This window comes from Periplaneta americana, chromosome 7 (genome assembly GCF_040183065.1).
Source record: "Periplaneta americana isolate PAMFEO1 chromosome 7, P.americana_PAMFEO1_priV1, whole genome shotgun sequence".
Classification (NCBI taxonomy): Eukaryota; Metazoa; Arthropoda; class Insecta; order Blattodea; family Blattidae; genus Periplaneta; species Periplaneta americana.
In genome coordinates, this window is record NC_091123.1 from 161122659 (window position 1) to 161148415 (window position 25757).

The 25757-nt window shown below is 34.5% G+C and overlaps 2 protein-coding genes across 2 annotated transcripts in view; one reads left to right on the top strand and one right to left on the bottom strand.

Moving 5' to 3' along the window:
• The window catches only part of LOC138703658 (GTP-binding protein Di-Ras1), a 1052070-nt gene that overhangs the window by 220695 nt on the left and 805618 nt on the right, over positions 1-25757 (bottom strand). The gene's annotated exons all lie outside the window — the stretch shown is intronic.
• LOC138703657 (pancreatic lipase-related protein 2-like) overlaps positions 1-25757 on the top strand; it is a 228742-nt gene that overhangs the window by 140332 nt on the left and 62653 nt on the right. The window contains exon 2 of the mRNA XM_069831719.1: positions 24486-24558. Within this exon, the coding sequence (XP_069687820.1) occupies positions 24486-24558 (73 nt within the window). The remainder of the gene's footprint in view (positions 1-24485; positions 24559-25757) is intronic.

A 25757-nucleotide genomic window follows, 5' to 3' on the forward strand; every position in this document is an offset into this window, starting at 1 on the left:
TAATATTACGTAGACGTCCAATTCCTAACAGAAATTAATGTTCTCAGAAAAGAACTAAGGTAGCCCAGCCACTAGCTGGCGAATAAAAGCTGGTTGGGGAAACCGGGATACGACGTAGGCAAATGGACGACAGTACCTGTGCGAAAATGATTCAATATTGAAAGCTCCTTCGTCACTGGAAAATGCGAACATATTTTTGGAACGTACTGTGGCTACTATGACTGTATATGCGGTCTTGGATCTGTGTGGAAGACGGTTGAAGGGGTGGGAATGAAGTACATTCAAAAACTCAGGTACAATAAAAATTGAAGTAAAAATAAAATGAAGTCCCTGTACAAAAAGACCTTCGACTTTTCCAGTACCGTACTCACGTGGCCATGGAGGGGGAGACGTCTTCAATATACGGGCAGCTCGCTAGGCCGGGTTACACTAGTCGGATTCCAACTGTGGTAGACAATGACACTGCCCCTTCCTTCAAATCGTTTTTATCAAGCTGGCTGAAACTCCTGTAGCTTCCTTGTTGATGTGATAACATTATACATTATTTATACTTAAATTCTTTTCTTTTTTCTCTTGTAAGAAGTTAGATACATCTTACAGCAGTAAAATTTTGGAAATATTCAACATTTTTTCCCTCCATTACTGTATCTCATACAATAATGAAAATTGATGTGTAAAACACTCTCCTTCTGCTATATGAAAAAATATTTTTACGACTTAAAAAATGATTTACATTTTTTTTTCAAAACTCATTTCACTATGCAGTGATGAAGCATTTTCCACATAACTGAAAAACTATCCAACATTCTGTGATGAAATTTTTTATGTGTATTTATGCATATCATATCTAGAATATAATGCAAGATCACTTCTCTACCTTGGATAGATTGTCTGATAAAAAATGAATTCATTTAAAAGAATAGTCAAGTAACAGTACTTTCTTCTAAAACAAAATAAAGAAATATATATTATTTATTAAGGAATATGGTTGAAAGACCATGATATTGTAAACATGAATTTCAGTAATAAAATAAAAGAGAGAGAATATGAAAAAGTTTAGAAGTGTGTGAATTTTGAGGGAAACGCTTCATCACTGCACTGTGAACTGCTACCATTTTGAATTTGTAAAAACATATATATATATATATATATATATATATATATATATATATATAATTTTTTTAAATCGTAAAAATATTTTTTTAATTTAGCAGAAGGACAGTGTTTTACACGTATCAATATTCATTATTGTACAAGATACAATAATGGAGGAAAAAAAATGTTGAATATTTCCAAAATTTTACTGCTGTAAGCTGTATCTAAACCCATAAATACAAGGACATCATTTTATTTTTACTTCAATGTTTATTGTACCTGCGTTTCTGAATGTACTTGACCCCCACCCCTTTCCCTAATGTCCTTGCTAACGTCAGTCACACAAACTTACGGCCGTGTTGCTAGCAGTGAAGTAAACAGTACAGAGTACAGTGTGTTTCAGAAATATGTTGCGTTTTCTATAGACGAAAGTGCTTATATTATTGAAGTTTATTTTCACACAGGTATCGTGTGTAGCGTAACTGAATTTATCTGTGTGGACTGAGCACAAGTGAAGATTAGAGTTACCGAAAGTACGGTACCCTATAATATGGTACGGTACTTAACATCATTATTAAAACAAGAGTTTTGTTTTACTGTTTGTAGGTATGAAGGACGATGATGGAAACTGGAATTACAATATAACCGAATGTGAACAACAGTTTTTTTTTTTACAATTTCCTGATTATATCATTACGGAGTATTTTCGTAGAAATGTCATTAATCTGGTAGATACATTTAGAGCAACAGAGTGTACAGAAAGGAAGAAAAGTGTATGATGGCCAGCAAAGGTCAATATTCTGAAATTTGTGGGGCAAATCATAGATTTATACCTATCGTAATCGAAAGTATTTCAACAAATGGTTTTATTAACTGTGACAGAAGATGCTGTAGAAGATGCTAGAGAAAGGATGCAGCGAGGTCCTAATAAGTCGGTCAAGAGGTTAGCTGTAGAAATTGGGGTTTCTTACGGAAGTGCTCACAAAATTCTCAGGAATAAATTAGGTTAGTAATATGCTGAATAAAGTAGACGTTACATAATGAATATAACCGCCTGAAGAGTTGAGTTTGTGAAAAAAAATTACTATTCTACTGTTTTTTGATAAAATACTGTAAAAGTAATGATCAAACTGAAAATCGTAATACTGTATTTCCCTGTAACATAAATGGATACACTACTTTTCTCTCCTCCTATAGCTAGTAAAATGATTTGTTTACATATTGTCCTAGTAACACCAAACTCCTGTAATGGAAGGGGGGTAACAGTGTTTCGGAGTGTAGCCAGGTTAATGTTAAAAATGTTGGTAAAAATAAAGTGATGTCCCTGTACTTCGCAACGTGATAAATAATTTTTTTCAAAAGCCTGCCGCGCACATTTGGTTCCCCTTCCATTATTATAAATTACGACCTGTTTTAACTATACACAATACGTCGAAATTGAATATTAATAATTGATTGAAAAGTGAAAGATTGGACGCGGACACGAGAGCTGTTTCGAATAGTTTAGTACGTACTCGCTGCGAAACGTCGATCAGGGAGCGGAACAGATCCCCCCCACTGTCAGCGTATTCCGAATCTCACCGGTCCGGTGTCATCAACGACGTCACGTTGCAGCGAAATAAGAAACAAAACTGCTGGAAGGATCGATGGCTGTCATGGCGACTGTACAAGTTGTTGTCTGTGCTACGCTAGCAAAATTTTGCGAAATATTCGTACTGTCATCTCGTTCAAAGAAAAGATAGCATAAACAATTTATTTCTTGAACCGGTAGTAATAACTGGTCCGTTGACATGTTCGCTCATAAGCCATTAACATATTGTTTTTACGTTGTGCTCATTACAAACAATACAGCAGAACACACCGCCATGACACAACAGTGCACGATGTCATTCGTCTGCTAATTCCCGCCCTATACAAGAACCAATCAGATTCACTGATGGCTGCTGATGGAGACTGCCACCACCTCTGGAAGCTGATGGCACCGGTGCGACAATGGTGGAACATCAATGACGCCATCGGTGGAATTCGGAACACCGTGATGCCATCGGATTGCTCACCGATGAGATTTGGAATAGGCTCTATGGGAGCCTGCGCACCAACGAACACTGGTTTGTGGCGCAGGTTTTAATGTCAGTGGTCGGGCTATAATAGTTCAATTTATTAGTAAACAATCATCTAACGCACTTAAATATTAACGTTCTCATTATAGGAAGAGCTTGTAATCATTCGTGTTTTCCATTTGCGTGGAGAAAGATTAAAATTAATCGTCAGTTGAGTGAGAAATGTGGTGATATTGTCATGAATGTGAAGAATGTGCGTTCGTGGGTACAGCAGTTCAAAGAAGGCCGAGTTTCGTGTGACATTGAGCCAAAAGAATCTCGGCCTCGCACCAGCCAGTCTGAGAAAATGATTGCGAGAGTGGAGAAACTTGATCTAGAGGATCGCCGATCCACTGTGGATGATATCGCCTCAAAAGTTGGCCTTTCCGTGGGATCTGTGCACACAATCCTAAATGGAAACCTGAAAACATAACACAAGAGTTTTTTCTTGGAAACAACTTTTAAGTGGTTGCTCATGCTCCCTACTCACCCTACCTGGATCCTAGCGATTCTTTCAACAATGAAGGACACACTCCGTGATCGCACATTCTCCAGTCGCGCCGCTATTGCATCAGCGATTTATCAGTGGTCAAAATAGACCTCTAAAGAAGCATTGGTAGCGGCCATAGCATCATGGCGTCGACGTTGTGAAAAATGCGTATGTCCGCAGGGAGATTAAGTTGAGAAGCGACAGAAGTTTCAAATTTTTCGGGCAAGTAGTTTGTCAGAAAAAAAAAACGGAGACCTTAGAACAGCGACCGCGAGCTGGCACTCATTAAGCGCATAAAGTAGTTCCTCTCCGTTACCCCTTCTACCATTCTCTCAAACTCACCCCGCTACACGCACTGTTTACGTAACATTACATAGTTCTGAAGCAATCAGTGACGTACTACGTTACGTAAGGAGTATGGCACAGCTAAAGAGAAAAATATTCTTTTCGTAAGGAATGGAAATTAGATTATTTTTGTGTTGAACAAAATGAAAAAGCGTTTTGTTTGATACGTTGTGTATCAATTCGCTTCATTGCATATTTTTAACTTCGGACAACATTCCAATACGAAGTATACCAAGAAGTATAGAAAAAGTATTATTTATGAAATGTCATTGTGTAGAATTATTGTAACTCTAATAAAATAAACATGTAATAAATTACGAAATGAACTTAACGAAATGAGAACGTCGCCATTTTAAGTATCAGAATTGCTTTTCACTCTAGCTGCTGCCACTGTGTTTCTGTGCGCCATACGCTGCTGCCATCTCTGTCACATATTCACAAAGAGTGCCCGCGTCTTTTAAGCTACGGTTTGGCTACGACGATCTTCGTCGAACGAACATCGCCGACGATTCAAATCGCCAGCGGTCATAGTCAGAGAGTGGTTTCTTTACCAGTGAACTTCGTAGATGAATAGTAAATTGTTTTATATAGTTGACCATGTCTGATCAGCTGATATGTGGATGACAATATGATAACGTTATAATATAAGTTTTGCCTTGAAAAACAAGTACGGATCTTTAAAGTAGTTAATGTCATGTTTAGAAATATATATATACAGAGGGGTCTTTTAATTCACCGATATTAAGACATCTTGAAAATGAACCCACCAGTTTTAAGGAATATTTCAGACTTTCTCCCGAACAATTTCATTTTGTTTTAAGTTCAATTGAAAATTATATTCTAAATTACCACAACATTTATTCACAAACCAATAAGCCCAGCTGAAAGATAAGCATAACTTTAAGGTAAAAACCAATGATATAAACACTTTATTTTTACTTTTTACAATGTTAGTTTTTTCATTTAGGAGCATTTATTTAGGAAATAATGTTACAAATAAAAAACAATAATGTGAGGAGGTTGTTGCACTTCTCTCCTTTGCTAGGAATTCCACTTCACTCACTATTTCACACTGAAACTTTTGCTTCAATAGCTAAATCTGCCGCATCGTGTGTGTCCTTCAATTATGAATCACTTTACTCAATTGTATTAACAGTTCTGGTTGTTGCAAAATATAGATTTGTTATTGTTTACGTTGGTTCTTCTTTTTGGCTCACGTCGAACAGGGATTTCTGTTTAATCAATTAATATCTCGTCTTCATTAGTGGAGAAATTGCAGAAAGATTTCTGTTTTAACGCCATTATGGTATGTATGATGTATAAATCACATGTTATTAAATGATTTAAATCATTACAATAATTGGTTTCTCGGCGATGATCGCCAGGTTTTTGCCTTCAAGGCAAACGCCGACGATGTTCGTCGAGCCCAGCGACGTTCGTTGACGTTCATCGCCGTAAAGAAACCATGCACATTCAAATCAACGAGACAGAATCCCAGCGAAGATTGCCAGCGATGATCGTAATACCAAATTAAAATGACAACTACTCCAAAAGGGAAGAGGTTGTAAGTTTGTCCCTCTCTCTAGTCCACTTTACAAGGGTTGACTATTACCTGCTAGAAGAATTTTCTTCGAGCAATACGTACACGGTATTCTGTAGAGAAAATCGGTGGTGTTCGGGTAAAGGAAGTTGTCATATTTTTTGCGATTGAAGTTTTGTTCCCCAGGAGATTACTTAAGTTAAATTCTACAAGTAGTGTGAAAAAAATAAATTAATATTAGCATTTGATGTGTTTTATTTGTATAGAAAATTATTTGTAATAATAGTCCGATGTTTAATTTTCATTTAACTCAAAACTCATTTTTATGACTTATCTCCCTTTACCGAAACACTTTCGAAATACCTATTTGCCAGACCAGTAGATGTTATAATGGAATAATACTTACTGTTATGTCTACAACGAAATTGCAAGCATATTCAAGTTTATTATTTCCCTTTGAAACTTCCTAAACTTTTTTTCAAGTGCAGATATCTCGTCAGAAAATTCACCCTGTTATATCTATACTAAATCTGTAGCCGAAATTTTTCTGGTAATTTTCGATTTTCCAAAAATAATTGGTCCTAACATATATAATTAACCACCCTGAAACCGAAAATCGGGTTTTTGAAATTTTTGTTTGTATGTCTGTCTGTCTGTCTGTATGTTTGTTACCTTTTCACGCAATAATGGCAGAACCGATTTCGATGAAAATTGGAATATAAATTACGTTCGTTGTAACTTAGATTACAGGCTATGTGGCATTCAAAATACGTTATTTAAAAGGAGGGTTATAAGGGGGCCTGAATTAAATAAATCGAAATATCTCGCTTATTATTGATTTTTGTGAAATATGTTACATAACAAAAGTTTCTTTAAAAATGATTTGTGATAAGTTTTATTCTCTGAAACATTTTGATAGGACTGATATTTAATGAGATAAATGAATTTTAAAATTAAAATAACTGCCATCTAAGGCGGTGTATTGAAATAAAAAACAAATGACTTCGTCTATAAGGGGCCTTGGACACAACAATCGAAAGCTATGAAACATAGCCTACAAACAATGTTTCTGTGTTTTTATGAAGTAATATCGGAAGCTAAATTAACCGATTTGTATAATTAATTATTATTTCATGATTGGAAAGTGTAGTTTCTCTGGATGGACATAATGCTATAATATTATTACATTAACTTGTGAGTGAATTGATGACGGGTATGATTAAAATAGCTTCTTATGCACAGAAAACTTGATAGGTTATTCTGTATATTCATTTCCTGTATTTCTTATAATAATGTTTCTGAACATATTCATTTTTATCTCAGAGAATTAACGAACAACGAGAGTGTATTGATTTAGTATGCAGTAATAGTACGTTAGCTTAGCAATCCATTATTTTATAATTCAAATTTTAACTATGCTCAATTGAATCGTGTTAAAATACATATGCAATAAAAGCAATGCAAAAAAATTGGGTAATGAGCCAAGCAGATTATGTTGCGCTGTTGTAAAAGTTGTTCCTCCTGAGATTCAAGAGCTCCCACAACAAATTAAAAACTTTCTAATTCGAGTACATCCGTTATCAACACACTTTTTCATAATATAATACTGTATAATATAATATATATAATATAATATAATATAATATAATATAATATAATATAATATAATATAATATAATATAATATAATATAATATAATATAATATAATATAATATAATAATAAATCTGTAGCCACAACTTTTCTGTTAATTTTCGCTTTTCCAAAAATAATTGGTAATAATTAATAACATGTTAAAGGAATTGTCATTGCACCAAATGAGTGGTCTCTGGATCAAAATGATCGCATTTTAATATTTTAAATACAATTTAAATTAAGTAACATATTAAACGATTTATCCTTCTATCAAACACGAATGTTCCCTGGATCAATGTCCTATTTTAATTATGTAATTACTTTATATTTATTTCTAATGGGTGCAGCGGAGCGCAAGGGTACGGCTAGTAATAAAATATAAACATGTATTTTGCAGTACAAAAACCAGTTGAACATAATATAATAGGGCCGGGAGGTATTAAAGCAGGTAAAGACATTCTTTTCAAAGAAACTATATGTTGTAAAATATCAAAAGAATATCCCAAGTCTTAAGAAAACACTTGATGTCACTTCAACTTGGTATTTTATTCATCTCAAAAGTTATGAATGAAAAATCTAAGGCGAATTAGTCCCAGCAAACGCTAGTTATGCGACCACTTGAAGGACACTGTAAGTAATGCCATTAATTTCAAGGATTTCATTGAGTTAATTCAAACAAAAATTTTGCACGTTTTTGCTTCCTTTCGGAGATAAAATTTGTTTTATATGAAATATTTCATAGCATGTTTTAGGAAAGCTATTGATTTAATTTTAGTCAATTTAAGAAAGCAGTGTATTATGTTACCTGTATAAAAGAATAAAGCTATTATTAACTTACTAGCCGTACCCGTGCGCTCCGCTGCACCTGTTAGAAATAAATATAAAGTAATTACGTATGTAATTAAAATAGGACCTTTGATCTAGAGAACATTCGTGTTTGATAGAAGGATAAATCGTTTAATATGTTACTTAATTTAAATTGTATTTAAATAATTAAAATGCGGACATTTTGGTCCAGAGAGCAATCATTTGGTGCAATGACAATTCCTTTAACATGTTTCTTTGTTATTACATGCAACCATAGTTCAATGAAGATTGACATATCATTTAGTTTTAATGTGTATACTTTATATTACTTGCTAAATGTTTCAGAAGTTACTGTACTAACATTGTAGAATTATGTCCATCTAGAGAAACTACACTTTCCAATGGTGAAATAATAATTAAACAATTAATTAGCTTCCGATATTGCTTCTTACAAACACCGAAACATTCTCTTAGGCTATGTTTAATAGCTTTCGATTGTTGTTTTCCAAGGCCTCTTATAGACGAAGTCATTTGTTTTTATTTCAGTACAGCGCCTTAGATGGCGTTGTTATTATAATTTTAAAACTCATTTATCTCATTAAATATCAGTCCTAACAAACTTTTGTGTAGAATAAAACTTATCGGAAATTATTTTTAAAGAAACTTTTGTTATGTAATATTTTTCATGAAAATCAATAATAAGAGAAATATTTCGATTTATTTAATTCAGGCCCCCTTATAACCCCCTTTTAAATAAAGTATTTTGAATGCCATATAGTCTAAAATCTAAGTTACAACGAACTTAATTTATATTCAAATTTTCATATAAATCGGTTCAGCCATTATCGCGTGAAAAGGTAACAAACATCCAGACAGACAGACACACAGACATAAAAACAAAAATTTCAAAAAAGCGATTTTCGGTTTCAGGATAGTTAATTATACATGTTAACACCAATTATTTTTGGAAAATCGAAAATTACTAGAAAAATTTTTGCTACAGATTTATTATTAGTATAGATATGACTAAAATAAATATACATTTTTTTTCATATTTAGAAAATGGTCTGAAATCCCCAACCACCCGTGCAATTTCGTAACTTTTCATGACCCGTTCACTGATGGGTTAATAATAGTAATATGAATAACACATAATAATAATAATAATACTTACTTACTTACTGGCTTTTAAGGAACCCGGAGGTTCATTGCCGCCCTCACATAAGCCCGCCATTGGTCCCTATCGTGAGCAAGATTAATCCAGTCCCTACCATCATATCCCACCTCCCTCAAATCAATTTTAATATTATCTTCCCATCTACGTCTCGGCCTCCCCAAAGGTCTTTTCCCCTCTGGCCTCCCAACTAACACTCTATATGCATTTCTGGATTCGCCCATACGTGCTACATGCCCTGCCCATCTCAAACGTCTGGATTTAAACACATAATAATAATAATAATAATAATAATAATAATAGGCTAACAAAAATGACATGTTATTAGTGAAAATATACATAGATCGTAAGTCGGACGTTTAAATGACGTACTCTAGTAGATGTTGCAACGCTGCTTCCTTAGTCGCGTGTCGAGTTGTGTAACAACAATCACTGCTTCGGTAGCTTACTCACTTATTGCACCTCTTCCTCTTTTCTCCGAGCGAACGTAAAACATATACTGAACTAACCACATTTTCGGCTATTCGAAAGATATAACATATTTGCCATGACTTATGAAAGGAGTATATATATAACTATATCCTTGTCCTAATCCAAGATTCGTGCCTATCTCTTATCACAACAATATAATAAAATTACATACCGGTATATAGACCAAAGGTCCCGCGCCGTGGCGTCGCGGTCTAAGACATTCCGCCTAGAACTCGCGTTACAGAATGCTCGCTGGTTCGAGTCCTCGTGGGGGAAGAAATTTTCTCATGGAATTTCGGCCAGTGTATGGGACTGGTGCCAACCCAGCATCGTGATGCACTTGGGGAGCGAAAATCCGGTTTCGCAAACCAGCTATAACGGGTGGGGGAATCATCGTGCTAACCACACGATACCTCCATTCTACTTGGATAATCGTCCACCTCTGCTTCGGCATGTGGACGTGAGGCTAGCAGTGGCTGGTCGGTCTTGGCCCTGCAAAGGATTGTAGCACCATGGATTTACTTTTGTGCGAGATCGTGCGTATTTGCTCGTTTTCCGCACAGAACCAATACGCGGTAAGTGTGAAATACCACATTCAGTATTCCCAACGTAACACACATAACAATTTCCCTCTTCTTACCGCTTAAGCGCCACATTCATTTTACTGCTTTAGGCTTTTAACATATTATTTTTAGAGACGTTTAACATAGTAATAATTATAAATTGGAAACTTACCACTGCAATTTCACCTAAATTGCAATGCTAATTATTGTTTTTAAATATTTGCAAAAATTAAGTAAAGTCTACTACTCCACGAAACTTATTGCATTCCTGATACAAGTAACATTAAGGAAGCCGTGAAAAAATCAACAAGATTCCAGATGCCGATGTTATTACTGCAATATGTTATATAAATAATATTGTTAAAATATTAAAATGAAAAATAAATCATTACATAACCTTACCGTTTGTTTTAAGTTCGCATTTATAGACTGGGGAAAAAAAGACAGACGTATATCACGACCTACTGGAGTATAGTAAACACAGAAAACATTTTATAGCAACAATGTTGAAGAAAGATATTTTGGTTTTCCGAAGTTGCCGTCATTAAACAGAAACCAAGATGGAGATTTCATTGCAACTAATTAGAAATTCGTCTTTCAGTGTAATAAACGATCATCGCACAAAATAATGTACGATACACGAGCGGTATATTTGTTTTCATGTTCTCGGAAATTAAAAAAGCTCAACTACGTTTCGCTTTTTCAATCTTTTCCTCGACCATGAAAACGTCAACATATCGCTCTTGTAACGTACATTACTATTTTATATATACCAAAGAGTGCACTTTAATAACTGTAACTCTTTTCCTTTGTAATTAATATCGAAAGGAATATCAAAATCTTCTGTATATATTTTTTCCCTCAGGCATTCAGACGTTTGATAACCCATATGCCAACCGAACCGAATTTAATATAAACTTGGTTAAAGTGTGATCATAGCCTAGTGCAATTTTAGTCGGTTTAGCCAGATGGAACTAATCTCGTGGAGCGGTGTTATTTTTCTACTTTCATGATTGCTTACGCCAGACACATAGATAATGGTAAATGTGGAATGGATTAGCTTCCAGCTCAGCGCCAGTACTTCATCCACGCGATATAGGAAATTCGTTTGAGAGCTCAAGCAGATGCAAAGCGCATTAAACCGATTACTGAATTCATCTGTAGACTTCATAGACTTAATTTCCTCGTGTGTGTGTATTGATGCTTCTTTAATATCATCCGCAGGGCACGATCGGCTTAATCCGACGTGACGTGACGTCTGACAATACGCTTGATATGTGGCTGTCGTTGCTATTTAGAGAAACGAATTTTTAATTATGAGAATTGAAAAATCTGTGATATTTACTTCAGCATAAGTAATGGAATGTCAGAATAATTAAAGTAGACTTTCAATAATAAAATAGTACATTATGCAACGAGCCTATAATGATAGTAATTAAGAAGCGAATATGGATGTTTATGAAACGAGCGCAAGCGAGTTTCATAATTTTCATGCGAGCTTCTTAATTACCATTATAGGCGAGTTTCATATGACTTTTTATGCTCGACCATATTTCTAACTTGAAATTACCGGTATTCAGATGTATACATTTTATTTGTATCTGACAAGATCGGAAGTGACCTTGTTCTAGGTCGTGAATTGTGAGATGTGCGCAGACGCGAAAGTATTGATTTTTTCCGAGGAACAATAATGTAATTGACCTTGTGTAATCCGTTAAACTTGGTATATCTTTGATTATTGAATTCGACATAGAAAAACGAGATGACAAATTGAATTTATTTGAATATTATTTACAATTAACGCTAATTATTATAGTAACAGAACATAACCTTCTGCGACAGTATTGGATTTCCAGGCTCCGTGACTTTTCGCTAATTCTCTTTCGATTGCATATCCGAGAATAATCGATACTTGCGGTTTTATAACGGTACAAATCTGACTCGTTATTGGCTGAACACCTGTAAGCTGAGTTGTCATTGGCTGAAAACACCTGAACTTTAATGAGCAGGTGTACTTTAATGACATGCATTAAAGGACTGCTACCAGGTGTATAATTACTACATTTCGGCATGGCCGAGCATAAAAATAATTAAACAATTTTATCTGTAGTAATGTCACGGGATATCTGAGATTTATCTGGGAAATCTCAGACCTCGAGTGACATTTATTAGGACTACTAGCCGTACCCGTGCGCTCCAGTGCACTTGTTATAAATAAATATAAAATAATTACATAATTAAAATAGTTATTTGTTTTAATTTAATTATAGCCTTCGTCGTTGTTCCTGGAATAACTTCTAAGTGACATATTAATCGATTTTCAGATTTTTTCTCTATTAAACAACATAAATAGTATTACAGAAAATAATAAAATTTCCTATGTGTAATTGTATTTCTTTCTTATGAAAATGTAAGAATTCACGATCTCGTACCACTGCCATTGAATGAATAAATGTGTTTTTTTTTCCTATTGAAAAATGTTATATTTTGCACATAGGAGTTATTGCAGGAAAACAAGTTTTGGGAGTAACGGCATGGAAGAGAACATCACTGGACAGATCTGATTGGAAGAGGAGGTCAAGGCCCGATTTGGGCTGTAGTACCATAGCAGAAGAAGAAGAAGAAGAAGAAGAAGTTATTGTAGGATCAACGACGCTATAATCTGAGGCGGCGGTGAAATGTATTGTATTGTTATTTTAAAACTCTTATACCTTAAATATCAGTCCTATCAAAATGTTGCGTAGAATAAAATTTATCGGAAATATTTTTAAAGTAACTTTTGTTATATAATATTTTTCACAAAAATCAATATTTAGGGAGTTATTTTCGATTTACTTAATTCAGGCCCCCTTATAACCCCCCTTTTAAATAAAGTATTTTGAATGCCATATAGCCTAAAATCTAAGCTACCACGAACTTAATTTATATTACAATTTTCATGTAAATCGATTCAGCCATTATCGCGTGAAAAAGTAACAAACATCCAGACAGACAGACAGACATACAAACAAAAATTTCAAAAAAGCGATTTTCGGTTTCAGGATCGTTAATTATACATGTTAAGACCAATTATTTTTGAAAAAGCGAAAATTACTAGAAAAATTTCGGTTACAGATCTATTATTAGTATAGATTTTGTGAATAAAATAAAAATGTTAATAATATATCCCTAACATTCGATCACAAAATGTTAATAATTGTATATTAACGAATACTTAACCTATTCAGACATTGTGAAGTTGAAATACTCGTAGATGAATATCGATTATTGCAATAAAGAAATTCGATGTTATTATTCAGTAATGCCAATTGCGAAAAGCGAAATACAGGTTTAATAATGTTAATTACATGTACTGCACTTTTCTCTTATTAACATAAATACATTTTCATTATCTGCTGAAATCATAATTTAATTTAACAGTAACAGTGGGGACAGCTATATACCAATGCTTATGTATTCACAGCGAGACATGTTGCTACAGTGAAGCCATCTCTGTATAGATAGGCCTAATTAAAACACGAATTTTGTTACGCCATACGGAAGGAAGTTTGATCAAAGACCTTATTATTACTATGCAAGGTCTTTGGGTTTGATATGCGATGATGTTACATGAATTTGAACATCTGACTTTCTATTAATTGTTTCCTTTCATTCACAAAATACAAATTTTATAGGCTACAATTATAGGTTACGTTACCTGTGGGAGCAAGACCAATGTCAGCTGTGCCTTATTTCGACCGTTACTTGCAATCAGTGCTACACGAAAGCATTTTTTATAGCTCGACAAACGCATTCTCGCTGTAGTGTGTAACGGAACTAAAGCTGCATCTACACAGTTCAATATTCCAATCGCGTATGCTTGCAATCTGGAAAGAATATTGAAAGAATCAAGTTTAAAAAGTACGTTCAATTAAGATGCATGAATATTTTGTGTCTACATGGTGCGCCGTTTTGAACGTCGTCTTCAATGAGTAAATATATTAATTAATATTAAATATCAATCTTGCATTCATTCCTTTAAAGTTGAAAGAAACGTTTAACAGTGTAGTTGCATCTTAATGAATTCATGATCATCAATTTACGGGGAAACAGTTGGCGACAACGACTAAACAAAAGAACGACCATGCGATAAATTGATAGCTATAAATCTAGCTGCAGAAATTATCGCAAAGTGTGACTATGATTGGTTGGAATTAAAAATTTCATTACACTTCATTGGTCGAAAATGGAATGACGTCATATAAACGAAATAGCCTCTACACTTATTTAATGATTAATAATATATTTGATTCCTCGAAATTCAAGACTGTCTTTTGACAAAGCTGAACAGCCAATTTGATTCACAAAATTATTAACAGATGAATGTATGTAGAGATGTCAATAACAAAGGTATAATGGTAAAGACTGTTGGAATTAGCGAAAATGTTACAGGAAAAGAACAAAAAATGCATTTTATAACAAAAATGTTCTTTGGAAAACGTATTATATTATATCTTTAACGTGTTAAATTTTATGTTACCTTGTTAATATGTTCTGCCTGCTAGTGGCCATTCTCAGAACTGGTTGTTGCTGGTCTTGGCGCCTTTTGTTTTGTTTCCTGTGGGGTGTGTTTGTATAGTGTAATGTGGAGTCAAAGAGTGTGTGTTCTGAAATTGAGTTGTGTGTTGAGAATTTCATTTGGATGTGTTTTTGTGTGTTTATATATTTCGTATTGTTCTAGTGTGTTTAGTTTCTGGCTTTTTGGTTGGATGTGTAGGACTTCCAAAATACTTCCACATTTGCAGAACACATCACAAATGCTAACCACACATACAGAGACATCAACACAGACATGGAAATTCTTTAAATTTGAAGATTTATCACTGCATCCGAATAGATTAAGAACTTTTGGAAATACAAGAGCGTAACATCGGAGATGTGGTTAGACGTCACGCGACTCACATGTGTTGAAGAAGTTGCATACTGCGCAAGGCGTTCCGCCCTGATAATAACGTTCAGCATTTAATTTCATGTTCTAATATGGATCGTGCTCAGTAAAAGTTATTGCTTAGTCAGCGTAATTGATTTGTTACTTTATTCTGACCAAACATGCAATATTTTGTAATGTATCTAAGTAATGTAATAATGACAATATTGAAATAACACACACACACACACACACACACACACACACACATATATATATAACTTGCGTATAACGCACGCGAAAATACAAGAGATAATAATAATAATAATAATAATAATAATAATAATAATAATAATAACAATAGTAATAATCGTCCAACAGTGCATATACTGTGGAATCCCAGTCACCAAGTCACTCAACTGAGTGCCCCCCTTGTATAATGGCAGTTGACTTAATACTCGTATATGTCAACATATATATATATACACACACACACACACACACACACACACACACACACACACACACACACACACACAGAGTGATTTATATAGAACGGACACATTTCTTTCTTTAATTATTCCGTTTGATATTCATTCAATGACCCAATTTTAGCACCAAATTTAGCAGAATGTTCTGGAGTTTCGATTCCTTGTCACTAGATGCGCAAATGTTTATCTTTTATTCCTATTGTTGGCAGCACTGACCCAATTTTAGCACCAAATTAAGCAGAATGTTCTGGAGTTTCGATTCCTTGTCACTAGATGCGCGGATGTTTATGTTTTATTCCTATTGTTGGCAGCACTAGATGCGCAGATGTTTATGTTTTATTCCTATTGTTGGCAGCTATTTTCGACATTTTGTGTAAACGTGAAAATGCAGTACACGTTAAATCAAGGACTCTTCCTTGTGAAGCAATACTGGATTACGAATTCAATTACAGCTACTCAAAGGGCATACCAGAGAGAATTTGGTGTTCGCAATCCTCCCAAAAGAAACACAATACTGGGACTGGTAAACAAATTGGAAACAACTGGATCTATGGTGAGTGAAAAGGGAAAGCATCTTTCATCTAGGCTTCCCACGATTGTTGTTGACGTAAAAGCACGACTGGAGCAGTCACCCAAAAACAATCATTAAGACGTTTGTCGCAGGAGACAGGATACACCTACACAAAGTGTCAGAGAGCCTAAAGCCATATAGGGTTACGGTTGTTCATCAGCTACAGGAACCAGATAAGGATAAAAGATTGAATTATTGTCGTTGGTTTCAGACGTTCATTGTGCAAAATCCTGCCATATTGTCCATCACATGGTTCACATATGAAGCATGGTTCCATTTATCCGGTTATGTGACGACCGAATAATTTCCAGGAACTTGTGGCCACCGAGATCTCCGGATTTGACAACGCCGGCCTTCTTTCTATGGAGTTACTTAAAAGACAGGGTTTACGCCACACGTCCTCAGACATTGGACGATCTGAAGCACAACATCACACAGGAGATTCAAGCTATTGACAACAGAGTCCTCCAACGAGTGGCCAGTAACATGGAACGACGTGTTGAGTTGTGCCTTATGCAGGATGGAGGACATTTTCAACATTTGCTATAGAGGTAAATAATCTCCCAAAATTCCTCTACATTTTAGGTATAATAAGTTGTCGCTAGCACAATTCGTTTTGAAACAATTAATGACAGAATTGTGTCAGTTCTATATAAATCACTCTGTATATATATATATATATATATATATATATATATATATATATATATATATATATATATAGGGTTGACCCTGCAATCGACAGCCAACTCATTCAGCTACCACATCCAGGAAAGAACAGCAGCAGCCACGAGAGCAATTCACCAGATAAACGACCTGACCAGACTATCGCTGGAAACAGCAATGGTGCTACTGAAGACATCATCACACCAATAGTGACCTATGGAATCACCCTCATATGGGAAAAACTAACCCTCACCGACCTCGAGAGAATAGAGAAAGTCAAAGCACGCTTTCTCAATTGCACACTAGGAATAGGATGAAGCGCACCTTCAAGACTAGTGTGCGAGATGGCCAGAGAAACTTTCTACGTAGAAGACATCAGACTCCAAATACTACTGCAATCGACACAACCCTACAAAGACCTCCTAGAGAGAAGAGAAGATAAACGCCGTACGATAGACCACCCCGATTTCTACGCCACAGGTGCTATGGTAGACAGGAACTGGACTAAAGAAAATCATACTCAAAGACATGCAATAACCCGCTTCGCGATACATGGTTTTCACCATAAGTTGTGGAAGACAAAAAATTACCACGAACCATGTGAAAGTTGTGTGTGTGAATTGTGCAACTTAAAATGTAAAAGATACCATCTAACAAAGTGCAAGAATAACGATAAGTATCTAAATGAACACGCAAAGAATTGATCTACACAAGATCTCAAATGCCTTATCAGGCGCACCTTATTATTATATATATATTTTATTTTATTCGGTTATTTTACGACGCTGTATCAACATCTAGGTTATTTAGCGTCTGAATGAAATGAAGGTGATAATGCCAGTGAAATGAGTCCGGGATCCAGCACCGAAAGTTACCCAGCATTTGCTCGTATTGGGTTGAGGGAAAACCCCGGAAAAAACCTCAACCAGGTAACTTGCCCCGACCGGGATTCGAACCCGGGCCACCTGGTTTCGCGGCCAGACGCGCTGACCGTTACTCCACAGGTTTGGACTATATATATATATATATATATATATATATATATATATATATATATATATATATATATCGAACCTGGAGTAAGGCTATAAAGGGAAAAATACTAGAGGAGGGGGATTCGATTCTGTGCTGTGGTTTGAACTTCGGCGTAGCTTAGTGGTTAGAGCGCTTGGTACGTAGAACCAAGGACCCGGGTTCGATCCCCGGTGCCGGAGCGAATTTTTCTCGTCTAATAACCAAAGTAAACCTAGCTTTGTTTAAAATTGTGACATGCTCAGAAAATATATACAAAGTTTTCTCATAATAAGGCTATGCACATTTTATATATATAACTTTCGAAGACTAACATTTTTTTATAAAGTTATTTTGTATAAATCTGTATTCATGTTTTTAATTTCTAATTATAAAATTCTGTTATTTTTTGTGTACTCTTTCCTCCATATACTCCCAAGCTTAAAATTGTATGGATCTATTGTTGCTGTGAGGCAGAAGTAAAGTACTTCAAGGAGAATTAGAAATCGTGCCAGCAGGAGTTATTCGAGGACCTGCAACAGATTATCCATGAAGATATTAGAGCCAGTGGCATGTCCAGACACGTCGGGTGTCGTGTCCAATCTCACCCGCCGTTGTCGTGCCCACTCCACTTACAGCAGACACTCATTTCCTCTGCTATTCATTCCATTATCAGAAACCCTCGCTCCTTCCCTCTTCTTCATCCTTCAAGCAATTTATTTCATCTAGCTTAATTTTATTCCTTTCTTGTTCCTTACAGCGTTCCATTATTATTTTTATTTTCGCACTGTCGTTCACACAGAAAATTTGCTGCTTTGAGATCCTCAATGATGATCATGATGCTCATTTCGTAAATATTCGCAACATCCAATCTGGAAAATAGTTTCTCTTCATAACAGATCCCAAAGATAGGTTCTCCTCTTCGTGCCACTCCTAATGATCAGCCTGATACATAGCTACGATACATTGGAATTTATGCAATTACAACACACTGCAAAAAATAAAACAGTCGCAATACCTTGATCACTGTGAAAGATTCCAACCAAATTCGTAATAAATAATAAATCCCACAAGGGTAGATGCCCTTCAGTAAGGGTTTCCAAAAGACATACGATACTAAACAAATAAAATGAAAGTAAATACTTGTGTTATCAGCAATTATGACTATTATTTTCAAAAGGATGCTACCCTTGGGAAGGTACGTTTATTTAATAATAATTGAAGCGTCGGCTGGAACAACGTTGTAAGTTATAAAATTTTCATTCGACGTGTTTCCGTGTAATAATGTTGTATGTCATGTTACTTTGCTATACTCCTTGGCTTGCAACTGTCCATCAATGCAGTACGTGAAATTTGTCCACTCAAAAGTTTGCTACCCTCATAAGAACAACGTTGTACGCGTACACATTTTTGCAGCTCCTGTAAATTTTACCAAATGTAACTTATAACGTTGTACCAGCCGACGCTTCAATTATTAGTAATCATATAGAATATAAAGAAATTTAGGTATACAAGTGATTACGCAAAAGTTTTGCGTGAATAAAGAAACAAGAGGGAATAGATTGTGTCCTAGTCAATATTGTAGACAACCATTTCTAAGAGTAGGCAAGCGTGTTAAAATAGACTACTATACGTACAGCACTGCGCGAAAAATAATTAATTTTAACACTAAACGACGTTTCATACAAGTTGAGAGGATGCGAAGGCATTTCTTTCCCCTTCTACTTGCCCTTAGTCCGTCAGTATAACAGACCGGTAGCTGTTACCTCTTATACCTGCACCCCCCAAGTTGTACACACCAGAAAATAAAATATTAAATAAAGTACATAAATGGATATAAAATACAGTATCACAGATGTTTGACAATTACATGTTTGAGCATATTTTAGTGTCGTTTTTACATTATTTTCAACTGATAATTCATTAAATAAAGGGATGCTAGTTTGTATTATGAAGTCAGGGGGGAGAGACACAGTGGAGATTGTTCCGTCGTTTATGCTGTAGAGTAGCAACTAGCGGTGGAGAAAACATTTATCTTCTGCTGTCAGTAGGTTTTTAATGTGCCAGTTGATATAAACAACAATAAAATGAAATACAAACTCTTAGTATAGATTTTCGAAATATAGATTACCGGTAGACGTTTTCAATAATAAGAATTTTCACTATGTTCAAAGTCAGAGTGTCTTCCACTAAAGAGTGTGAGTAGAGGGGAAAGCCTATCAGCCAAACTGAAGTGGGGATTAGTGCGAAAAGTACCTTGCTACTAATATTTAACTGTTTCCCGATTGTTATTGTGTCCCACCAGGTTCAAACAATGGCAGACCCACTTTCAAAAATGACTGTTTTTGGTTAATAAACCTACACAAATTTCAAGTAAACTAACTGCTTCAACGACTATTTTATTGGCAACTGTTTGAAGCAATTAGGAATTATATGCAATTATAAGAAAGTATGGGGCACCTGGGTTTCAACAGGAGACCTCTGTACCTGGAGTCAAATGCTTTACCACTGAGCTACAGATTCATCTTGGTTTTAATCTGATAAAGTTTCACTATTACAATGAAGGGGAATACAGAAATAGAGAAGCCAGAAGAGTTGTCTCTGTACTATCACGATTGCTTTCAATCACTCCACAACAATGAGTGAAAAAAATAGTGAGTCCATAGGCAAAATATAGGAGTGCCATCTATGATATCATACTGCAACTAATAGGCAATACTTAATATTGTGCCTATCATAGCCCCATATGAACAAAGTAGCCCCGTTTTAAGGTACCTAAAATTAGTGCTCATAGAACTCAGTTAACAGATTCTTTACAGATTATTAATTTTGGGTCTAATAATGAGTTGAGAATGGTATAAGTAATCTAAATATGTGACGAATGCCTTTCCATATTAACTTTTTCCCTCTATTTCTGCGACAAGAACCTCAAACAAACTGTAATGGCTGAACACCGGCTCTTTGGTAACAAATAGTAATGATAGTTTTTATTTGTGATTATAAAAAAATATATATAAGACATGAGAAAAGTTGGGATTTTTTTTAATTCTTGGATTTTTTCGACCGAAGCCATTCTGCACAGCAATCTTAAGTCTACTGTACTTACTGACTTCCTTGAAAGGAAGAAATAAGATGATTGAACTCCTACGGTGGTTTGCAGTCCCAACGACATCACAGGGACAGACTAGGCAATTCTCTATCAGTCACTAGATTGAAAGACCAATCACGGCTTAGGAATCGAATCTCACCCTAGAAGTCCCTGAAGTCGTTTACCGGTCGATGGTCGTGAACGTAAGAAAGAGAAGTTGTGTGTTTCTGAACTTCTCCGTCTGATACGATATATCGTACCGGTAAGTCTTCCTGTGCGAAATTTTTATTATATTAAATAAAAGAAATGAAGAGAAATGTAAAATGAAGTGAAATGTGCTATTTTTATTGAATATTCAATGCAAATAATCCTATTGTATAGTAAGTATGTTGGCGGTGTTGTTGATGGAACAAAGTAACAAAAATTGAAATAAATAATAGATGAGTTGGATGGTGATTAGCAATAGTGCTCCAAGCGCCAAAAACCTGTTTCGAGATATTCACCATTGAAATAAATCTTTTTGTTATAAAACTTTTTATGCAAGAAGTATTATAACATTCATAGTATTAAAAAAATAGCACAAATAATACCAAAAAAGTCTAAACGACTTTTAACACGTTGACTGCCACTTGACGCGTATATACGTCCATATACGTGCTGTGAGACGAATATACGCTTCAAGCGGCAGTCAACGTGTTAATAAGAGACCAGCAGCTCAATTAATATTTCAAAGCAAAATAAATTAATTAATTTTATGCAATAAACGAATTTTTGCTTATAAATAGCAGCAAAATTCAGATATATCATTCTTGATTTTTTCCAAGTTAAATTAGCCTGCCATCAACAGATTTGTGCAAATATCTCTTTTTTTTTTTTCAAATTGTCGTTTGGTCTATTATTGCGTAACTCCGTCCAGTTGTTTTCTTTATTCCACAGTTTAGGAAGAAGTCTGATTTTGATTATTTAAGAAACAATAACAAATATAAATGAGACTCAAGAGGAAATTAAACACAGATTAAATATGGGAAATGCCTATTATTATTCGGTTGAGGAGCTTTTATCATGTAGTCTGATTTCAAAAATACTGAAAGTTTTAATTTATGAAACAGTTATATTACCGGTTGTTTTGTATGGTTTTGAAACTTGGACTCCCACTTTAAAGGAGAAACAAACGTTAAGAGTGTTCGAGAATAAGTTAGGGAAGGCTGTTGTACCTTCAGTATAGTGTACCTTTGAACATTTTTAATTTTGTAATTTTTGCTGTTACCTAGAGAACTCAAACTGAAGTAGATTGTAGAGAAAGCCGCTAAGTAGATCTGGTCGTAGTTTCGGTTTGATTTATTGCAAAGTGTGAGTTCTGTGGACAAAATAATTTTTTAGTACCAAAATTAAACATTTCGTTCATTGATATATGTTTTCTAACACAAAACCAGATTGTATTTGTTATTATCAATCAAGTACAGTGTGTTCCCTATCATCTGGTGAGTAATAACATATTTTAATTTCGAAGATTTATGCGAATCCCTAGTTTTGGGAGCCATATTTGTTTAAACGTGCACCCTCTTGTACCTTTGAACATAAAACATCTTGTACTATGGAACATGTTCCAAGGTAGACGATACTATCGGTTTTTGTTTTTCTTTTATTTTAAGATCATGTCACGAAGTAAGTCTGGAATTAAGAGGCCCTCCCCGATTGATCCGGATGCCTTGAAGAAAGCTGTTGAAGCAGTTATTGCTCCTCCAGGAAATAAAATCTCAATCAGAGAAGCCTGCTCTGGTTTATGATTGCAAATACATTTTAAGTATGATTGTCAGTTCTTACAGCTATATTCCCACCTATATGCCATGTGTTCCAACTTACAAGAGGGTATGTTCCAAGGTACATGAACCTGTTGTACCTTTGAACACATTACATATTCCTTCATTTTATTTTTTCCATCATTAATAGATCTGTAAAACAGGAAAATATATACAGGAAGTTGTAAAGGAATCTTCAATAATTATTTCAAGCATTTTTTCGATTTAAAAATTTCATTTCCCAAAATAAAAAATAAATAAATAAATAAAATGTGAGAAGTGTTTAAAGGTATAACAGTCTCCCCTACTTAGGAAAATATTTGGTGCTAAGAAGGCAGAAGTCACAATAGAATGAAGAAGAAAGTTACACAACGCAGAACTGCACGCATTGCACCTAACACAATTAGGAACATTAAAACCAGACGTTTGAGATGGGGAGGTCATGTAACACTTATGGGTGAATCCAGAAATTCATGTAGTGTTAGTTGAAAGACCTGGGGGAAAAATATCTTTGGGAAAGCCCAGACGTAGATGGGAGGATAATATAAATGGATTTGAGGGAGGTGGAATATGATGCTAGGGACTGGATTGATCTTTCTCAGGATAGGGACCGATGGCGGGCTTATGTGAGGGCGGTAATGAACCTGCGGGTTCTTTAAAAGCTATTTAAATCAGTAAGTAAGATAACAGTAAATTGGTAAATGATTATGAAAAAGAGTTTCAAGATATTGAGAACATCTTGTAATATGTATGTGAATTCGGTACATTAACATTTTATTTTATAATCAAACTAGTGGCTTGGGCAGCAAATGCTGCAAACTAAGTTCATTAAACGTTCAAATAAACTTTTTTCAGATTTATTTTCAATGAAGAATACCAGACATTCTGAAAGTTATTTGCTTCCATAATAATGAAAGATACTCTCTCTCGAGCCAATACTGAAGAGAACCATGCATATAAATATCTACACCACACCGCCATTAAATATATGAAAGCCACCAACCCCACTTGATTAATAAGAATAAAAATATTTGATTTTTAATAACATTATTATCTTACGTAAGTTTTATAGCTTTCAGTAACATATACTACATATACTATATAGCCGCCACTCAGTAAAATATAGAAATCAAAATCTACATCTACTTATATAACCCCAAAACGTTTTATTTTAATATCATCAGTATAGCATTAATATGTATAATTAATGAAAAATAATCACATCATAGCATTAACTACAATAATTTCATTTCTAATGGTAATAATGTCATCAAACCACTTCAAGTTTTGTAGTTTTTAATATCCAATACATAGCCGTACCAAGAAAATTACACATCACAGAATCGAACCTGTAAATTATTTTTAGTAAATTAAGTTTTTAATAACCAATTTAATTTGAGCTCTAAATATGTCAGCATTCTTGCAGATCATGGCCTTCGTGCAATATTGTTTACTGTAGTGTGTGTTTTGTTTTATTCTGAAATGCAATTAGCTAGTTCTCAAAACTGACAACAGATGGATTTTGGAAAATAGGAAAATTATGTTGAAAAATTGACATTTTACTGAAAACTACTATTTTTCTGAAAAACTTTGAGTTCCAAGCTTCAAAATGAGGGGTCATTTATTAAAATCCGTTCAGCCGTTTTCCCGTAATTTCCATTACCAGTTCAAATTATATATATAGATATTTCATTTATAAAGTATTAAGTGGTAAAATCAATATTTTGTGTTGCAGGGGGACTAGCTATGGGCAGGCCAGAACCAGAAACTGATGAACTTCCGCCCGTTCTCTTCAAGCTCTACACCAGGTAAATCCGATCAATTGCTGACCGCTATTGACTGCAATTTGTTGTGAAGAATCTCTGAGATAGAGAATATAAATTCTCAGAGCCTAGAAGGACTGCAGCGAATGGTGTAAGTTTTTCAAGGATGTTAGTTATTCAATTACGGATTTTTTTATTTTTATTTTTTGTTTTGAGGGACTTGTCCTCCTACTTGAAGGAAAAGAGTCCGACTCCACCATTGTTTTTTTTTAATCTTTGGATAAACCGCGAGAAACAGCTATTCGGCGTCACGCAAACACGGAACATGCCCTATTTTTCAGGCGGAGATGATTATGAAAGGAGAATTATGGTATTAGTTTATGGTTTATATTGGATAGCGACTAACGATTTTGAATTACGCTGGATTTTTAAATCACTAGCTATTTTAAATTATTGTAGGCTATAAATAAATCCCATAACAAATGACGCAAATAACCAAAAAATACTGACGCGCTGTTTAAACATAGGCCTACATAATTTCTTTACATTATGATAATTTACAGGCTTCATGATTTTCGTAGTCTATAATTTTTTTTTCAATTTTGCTTTTATTCATATGTGCACTACACAATTAAATTACATGAAAAAATCCCCTGATAAGATATAGAATTTCATATATTTTTATTTTTGTATATAATTTTGGCCTTTATTTAATATTGCTAATTTTAAAAATTGTATTTTCACGAATATTTTGGTACATATTTGAAAGGAATTAATTTGATATATAGGCGAATCTGTAATACATATGATTAACTAGTGTTTCTATTATATATATTTTATAACGTTTCCTTAGGTTGGGAATCGACCTACACTGAAGTATTATAGACATATTACAGAACAAAGAAATCGTCACAATGACTGATCGTCATGTTTGGGTATTGCTAATAAAATAATCATACTCTCATAATATAGTCTTATCCGTTTTAGTATGGATAATATTAATTTATTATTATAAAGCTATTATGATAGTAGGAAAAATTTCTTGCTGGTTATATTATGATTAAAAGATGGAAGTTTCCATATATGACAATCAACAATGCATAATCTGAAAGGACAAATGAAAATCGTAGATGATTAAAATGGCTACGACAAATCAACAGCGGGCACAATATATTCTTTGGTATGCTACATTTGAGTGTGTTAAAAGAGTTCAAAGGGAATTTCGACATGAGTATGGTGTGCGT